The sequence below is a fragment of the Siphateles boraxobius genome, unplaced genomic scaffold (genome assembly GCF_051911475.1).
Source record: "Siphateles boraxobius isolate OS27281-9 unplaced genomic scaffold, OSU_SipBor_1 66, whole genome shotgun sequence".
Lineage (NCBI taxonomy): Eukaryota > Metazoa > Chordata > Actinopteri > Cypriniformes > Leuciscidae > Siphateles > Siphateles boraxobius.
This window is the reverse complement of record NW_027509193.1, coordinates 25,994,153-26,001,330: the sequence shown is the minus strand read 5'-3', so window position 1 is coordinate 26,001,330 and position 7,178 is coordinate 25,994,153. Positions and strand designations below refer to the sequence as shown.

Below are 7,178 nucleotides of genomic sequence, written 5' to 3'. Positions count from 1 at the left end.
CCAATCAGAAAATAGTACTATTGTATCTGGGTAAGATTTAACGCAACAACCAATGAAAAAAATGAGGGGATGTCACTCTTGCCTGTCTTCAAAACTTGAGAGGCCTGCGAAACAGAGCCATATAGAGTGAGAGTTGCGACAACTCCATTGACTTCAATGGAACGTTTTTTTTTACTGTAATGGCGGCTCGCGGAGCCTCTCAATAGTTCCCGGAAGTAGCAGCAGCGCGTTAGAGCTACAGCAGAACAGACCGTTTGTGATGCACTTTTAAAAGGTAAGACGTTTAAAGAATAAGATTGTATATATTATCAGTACATCTGAATCAAATTAACTTATGTATTAAAGCATGCTAGTTGATTATTGCTCTCTAAATTAGTAGTTTTAGGGGACGTTGTCAGGTAAAATAAAGGTCATTGGATAAAGTTAATACCGCATAACAAACCACGAACAGCCTATTAATGGTTAAACCCGTTCTATTAATGCATGTTTATCCTTTGTTGTGTAATATGAGGGAAAGACTTCTAAACAGGGGTTAAATATAACATTGGGGAGTGTGATAGTTGTAATTGATAAAATGAGAATATATCGGTTTCATTCCATATTAAATGTGCAATAACGGGGGGAAAAAAATATTTTAGATTTCATATTTGAGTAAGCAAAAACGTAGGGTTGGAGTTTTTTTATTCATTGTGTTTCTGTTGACTATTACCTGTCTATTACGTTTCAGCTCAGCTGATTTGTATTGATGGGAAAGGGAGATGGAAGTTTATAAGTAAGATTAAAAACCATGCTTAAAACGGCAGCAAGCCATTTTCTAGATCAAATCACACTAGGCTAAATGGGGTATTATAAAAAAAATCATAGTAGCCTACTTGGATACTTAAGTACATTTGAAGACAAATACTTTTGTACTTTACTCAAGTGAATGTTTAAAGGCAGCACTTCTACTTTTACTTGAGTAATATTTTACCTCGAGTATCTTTACTTTAACTCTCAAGTACATGGTATGTGTACTTCGTCCACCACTGAATACTCGCCTACTCTTTTATGGATAACCAAGGATTTGTCGTCTATTGGCGCATCAGTGTATTGCGTCTATTAACTGATCATATCAGCACAACCTGGCGCGGGGCCTATATTTAAAATTTTCCAAAGTAAAAATAAGGGTCAAACGTGTCATACCCTTTATTTTTTATTTATTTCTTATTTGGTCGCCCTGCGCACCTATAAACCATGCCCACTTCCTGATCATGCGCCGTCTGACGTGAATAAAACCAACAGCATCTGTGTGCAACTGTGCATTAGGACTTCAGCAGAAGCGGAAGAGACTGCTTACAATGATTGACCTCCCGTCTCTGTCTGTGACCTGGACCCTGGTGGTTTTGGTCATAACTCTCCTGTTTTTGTGAGTACTGAACAACAAAAGCAGGTCAAAGCAACCATCAGTGTTAGCCTATAGCTTTTACTAGTTAAAGTATCTATCTGTATTTAATGTGTCTCATTTTTAATTAGGTGTTGTGTGCTGTCTTATATTTGTTTACTTTATCACACTGCAGAGTTCATATGTTTAAGATCTATATTTAGGCTACATCTACATCATGTAATGGGTCTCATGTGGTTGTTTGTAGTTTGATATCTCTGTAATTTATCACACTGTAGTTATGGTGTTTGGCCACATGGATTTTTCAACAAACTGGGAATTCCAGGACCAAGACCTTGGCCTTTCGTTGGCACATTTCTCTCATACACTAAAGTTAGTAATTCACTGTCATTTTTTGAATACTATAGGAATATGTATTTAAATTATGCTGGAGCAATAAGACTCTCTTTCATTAAATGTCTATATAAAATGTATTTTAGGGTTTTTACAATTTTGATATGGAGTGTGCTAAGAAGTATGGAAAAGTTTGGGGGTGAGTCTCAGTTATACATTTACTGTGTTAAAAGAATCTGATAAAAAGTTGTACTGTAATATCTGTTGTTCATATGTAATCTAATTTTATTTAACACTTAAGTTCAGGGCAGCTCTGATGGCTAAATGATGTGCTAGATGATAGTCTCTCATGCTCACTTAAAGGTGCTCTAAGCGATGTCGGGTGACATCACTTCTTGTTGACATTTAAAGTATTGTCAAACAAAACGGAGGCTAGCTAGACCCTCCCTCCTCCTCATCCGCGCACTAACCCCCCAAACCGCACCCTCAAATCCTTCTTATCGGTTATTGGCTGGAACAGTTTGTTATGTTTCGTGGTGCGGGTTAGCCCAGTTTGTTTTTGTTGCCGTTTTTAGAGCCTGGGGTGTCTGCAGAGACCGTGTTTTTTACAGTGTGTTCAGGGGACAGGCAGCTAGTAGATAGTGAGGAGATGTTTGTTGTATGTGACAAAAAATGTTTTGGCCTAAAAAACGCGTAACATCGCTTTGAGCACCTTAAGGCTGCATTTATTTAATCAAAACTACAGTATAAACAGTAATCTTGTGAAATATTGTTACAGTTTTAAATTACTGCTTTCTATTTGAGTGTATTTCATGTAATTAATTAATTTGATGTCAAAGCTGAATTTTCAGCACCATTACTCCAGTCTTCAGTGTCACATGATCATTTGCTGCTCAAGTAACATTTCTCATTATTATCAAGGATATTATTATAAGTATTTCCAATGATAATTGGAAAGTTCCAGAGAACAGTATTTATTCGAAATGGAAATCTTTTATTATAAATATGTAAGATTATAAATGTCTTTACTGACACTTTTGATCATTGTAATGCATCCTTGCTGAATAAAAGTTTATTGTTTTCATACTGACCCCTAACTTTTGAATGGTAGTGTAGGTATTTGCCTGGATCACTGTGAAAGCAAACTAATCTATATTCCCTCAATTGCTCAGGATTTATGATGGAAGACTCCCAATACTGATGGTCACTGACCTGGAAATTATCAAAACAGTTATGGTGAAAGAATGTTATTCCACCTTCACTAACAGAAGGGTAGGCTCACCTTTACAGTTATCCAGAAAGTTCCATAATGGTAGGAAACTGAGGATTCCTTTTACATCCCAGTAAAAATCTTTTTTCTTTTTTTTCCCTTTCTTTTTTTGGGGGTGAATTTGTAAAGGAGACAAATGCAGACCTGGCCGGCCCCTTTGCTGATGGAATAACTATAACTAAAGATGAGCAATGGAAGAGAATCCGTGGTTCACTCTCTCCATATTTCACAAGTGGACGACTGAAGGAGGTATAGAACAGGTCCTTAAAGGGATAGTTCACTCAAACATGAATAATTTACTCACCTTCGTGTTGTTCTAAACCTGACTGACTTTCTCTCTTTTACAAAATAAGATGCCGTGAAGAAATATTTGTGTGGTTTTTTTGTTCATAAAAATGGGGTCCAGTATTGTTTCACAGATTTGGAACAAAGTTCTTGTCTCTCTGTACTCTTTATTGAGTTACAGTTGAGTTATCGTTCTTTATTGAAATGAAAATGTTTGTATTGCCAATACCTTTTATTATATACTATTATAAAATATTTCTATGTTATACTGTACTTGTTGCTCACATGAGACTTCCGTAACTAACACTTATTTTTGAATCTGTTTCAGATATTTCCCATTGCTGTGACGCATGCAGATCGTTTTATTAAAAATATGCAAAAGCGAGACCACGAGCAGCCAGTGAAAATAAAAGAGTATGTTACATCTGTCTTTAAAGTCCATAACTTTGAAACACAAAGAGCATTCACTGTCAATCATGAGCTTAACTAAAGTATTCACAGCAGAACTTTCACTAAATGATTATCATTAGAATATTTCTTTCTAGTTGTTTTGTGTATCAATGAAAACCACCTGCAATGATGTGTAAATTATCTCTTTAATTAAAAAAACGACTCTATTTTTATTCCAGAGTTGTCGCTCCATACAGTTTGGATGTCGTCGCCAGCTCCTCCTTTAGCGTTGACATCGACTCCATAAACAACGCAGATGATCCTTTCGTTACTAACATCAAGAAGTTTTTCCAGTTCAGTCTGTTAAGTCCTCTTATTCTGCTTCAAAGTATGTCAACGTATGATAAATTGCTTTTGTTGTTTTGCATTCTAAATAAGTTTTTCATCTTTTTACATGATAAAATAATTACAGTTTTAAGAAACTTTTTTTATTTCATCATTATTTCCCTCCATTGCTAATCTTTTGGGGAAAATGGGTATACGGCTTTTTTCAAGTTCGTCTATGGATTTTTTCTACAATGCCCTGCGAAAGATTAAGGACGAGCACAGCAAGAAATCAGATGTATGTTTGTCACCATTTCACTTTTCAACTACAGCCTCAGATTTTGAAGAGTTGTTGATGCCGCAGTAGATTTGACTTTGTGTTTTTAATCAGGGTCGGGTAGATTTTCTCAAGCTCATGATCCAGAGTCAAATATCTGATGATCAAGCTAAGGACACCACAAGTGACCAACCAGTAAAAGGTTTGAGAGACAGTACAGATTTTACACATTCAAATGCACATGCACTTGTTTTCAATATCATATGCTGTTTTGTGGATTCGACAGGACTAACAGACCACGAGATTCTCTCCCAGTCCCTTGTTTTCATCCTTGGAGGTTATGAGACTACAAGCACCACTCTCACTTTCCTCCTCTATAATCTTACGACTAATCCAGACTGCCTGGAAAAGCTGGTTGGGGAGATCGACACAAACTTCCCTCCTGATGTGAGCGCACCGGCTTCTGCTCTGTTCACAGGTTTTGTGTAAAACAGGGTTTTTGAACTCTGGCCATCAAGGTCCAGTTTCCTGCAGAGTTTTGCTCCAACACTAATCAAACTGAACTAATTAATCAATGTTGGAGGTAAACTCTACAGGAAAGTGGATCTCGGGGGCCAAAGTTGAGAACCCCTGGTGTAGAGAAACAATTTTAAGACAGTTTTAGAATTTGTAGTTCAGTTGTTTTACTTCGACATATCTTGTTTTGTTTTTTTCAGTCTCCCATCACATACGATGCATTGATGAAAATGGATTACTTGGAAATGGCCATCAACGAATCAATGCGTCTCCTTCCCACTGCCCCACGCTTAGAAAGGGTCTGTAAGAAGACTGTGGAGATCAATGGGGTGACGATACCAAAAGACACTCTGGTTGGAATTCCTACGTATGTTTTATGTCGTGACCCGCAGCTCTGGGATTCTCCTGATGAGTTCAGGCCGGAGAGGTGATGTGATTCATCTATCAGACAGTAGCTATGTTTCCATCCAAAGCGGCGAACTTGCACTCTAAATTGGAATATTGCATAAAACATTTGCGAATAAAGCAGTGTTTCCATCCCATGTGTTCAAGAGAACAAAATTGTTCTCTTGAACAATAAAAAAATATATATAATATTCTCCTTTAAATCTTTCCTTCCCTTTTAAATCTTCCCTTATCTGGCTTTTGCTACTCTGAGCAATGCCTGAACTTTGTATTTTGAGCACTTCTTGCGTCGTTCTTCCCTCTTCACGATGACTCGCTTGCTTTAGTCCTCAGATGTAAGTCGCTTTGGATATAAGCGTCTGCTAAATGACTAAATAAATTTTTTTTTTTTAAATTGTTACTTCTTGGGAATTTGCTGCAAAATATCTGTATGTAATAAAAATGTAAGTTTCTGCAATCGGGGAAGCCACTGTGGCTCTTTTTCCTACATCATAATTCACTTGCATCTCAGAGCGTGCAGAAGAAATACAATAAACATTGTCATGTTCGGATGATGGTGTTTGAGGTGCTGTGCAGTGAAATTTCTCCGCTGGTTAGTCCAGTTGTCCAATCCTATCCACTGCTGAGGCAGTCACGTGAGTGTTTTTTTTTTTTTTTGCCAAATTGAGGGATTTATTCAATAAATTTGTTTCCATCGTAGTTTACATTCATGTCTTATTGAATAAAAAAAATGTATCCGCTTCAATTAAACACATACGGTTTTCTTTAATGCACATTTTTAGAATTTATGCACGTTAGCATTATCCAAAATGTTATATTAAATAAATGCATATAAAAGTAGGTGGATGGAAACTGAGCTACTGATGCTTTCTGAACTTTTCCTTCACAACCACAAATTTTCTCACTTTAGTTTTACTCACATTTTGTCTCTCAAATATTTCTCTGCAGGTTCAGCCCAGAGAGTAAATCAGAGGTAAACCAGTACGCTTTCATGCCTTTTGGACTCGGGCCTCGAAATTGCATTGGAATGAGATTTGCCCTAATGATCATGAAACTTCTTGTTGTGAAGCTTCTTCAGAACTTCACTGTGGAAACAAGTAAAGAGACACAGGTTGGTACATTGGCTGTCATCATATAGAGACATTCAGGAATGTGTGGCAGACTGTGCTTTGCCTCTAAATTTAACACAAATTTACAAATGCACTATTCTTTATTTTCTCTTGTTTATTTTCAGATCCCTCTAGAGCTGAATGTTATGTTTCAGCCGAAGGTTCCAATCACACTGAAGTTTATACCAAGATCTCACAAGGAGAAATCATAATTAAAATGCAGAACATTTCGATATAATTCTATATAACATTTTATACAAAATTATGTAGATTAGAAAAACTGCATTCAGAATTGTTTCATTTTAAATGCCATTCATTTGCTGTCAATGTTAAATATTCACCTTTTACCACCTTTTGGATTTATGGTGCTCATGATTTGCTGGGCCATGAGCTCTTCCTGATTCTTCCTGTTTTATACAGTTTGGAATGGAAAAAAATACATGATTAAAAATGAATTAGTGTACACATTTAATTATATAACAAATTATAAGCATTGAATACAATGTAATGTGATTATTGTAGCTGAAAAAGACAAGTGTTCATTTGTTATGCAATCACTAAAGCAAAAATCTGATTATGTAGGGATTTTAGTTTTGAGGACAGAATTTACAAAAACTAAACTGTAATCTAAGAAGGTTTAAACTGGATGTTAGAAACCAGCATACAAAGCCACAGCAAGAGAAAAAGCATTTAAATAGATTTTTGACATGATAATTCTCCTGTGTGACAACTAGCTCTGATCTCATATATTATATTGGGTAATTATGCTTATGATCATATATGATAACCACACAAATTGTAAACAAGTGTTCTGGACTTTATATATATATTAGATATATTGTATAAACCGGTATATAAATAAAGGTGACTTGATTCCCTCATTTTAAA

General features: G+C 36.0%; 1 protein-coding gene across 2 annotated transcripts; it reads left to right on the top strand.

The window, feature by feature from the left end:
• Window positions 1–1,240: 1,240 nt before the first annotated feature.
• LOC143722118 (cytochrome P450 3A40-like) lies at window positions 1,241–7,178 on the top strand. Of its 2 annotated transcripts, none has more exons than XM_077213316.1 (13): window positions 1,241–1,405; window positions 1,660–1,753; window positions 1,861–1,913; window positions 2,887–2,986; window positions 3,114–3,233; window positions 3,598–3,683; window positions 3,899–4,047; window positions 4,157–4,281; window positions 4,375–4,462; window positions 4,547–4,707; window positions 4,977–5,203; window positions 6,130–6,292; window positions 6,416–7,178. In XM_077213316.1, the coding sequence occupies exons 1-13, from the start codon at window positions 1,338–1,340 to the stop codon at window positions 6,500–6,502; spliced, it is 1,521 nt and encodes a 506-aa protein (XP_077069431.1). In that variant the 5' UTR covers window positions 1,241–1,337; the 3' UTR covers window positions 6,503–7,178. The 2 variants fall into 2 exon arrangements, with proteins under 2 accessions (XP_077069431.1, XP_077069432.1); XM_077213317.1 differs by having other exon boundaries at window positions 3,899–4,057; window positions 4,215–4,281.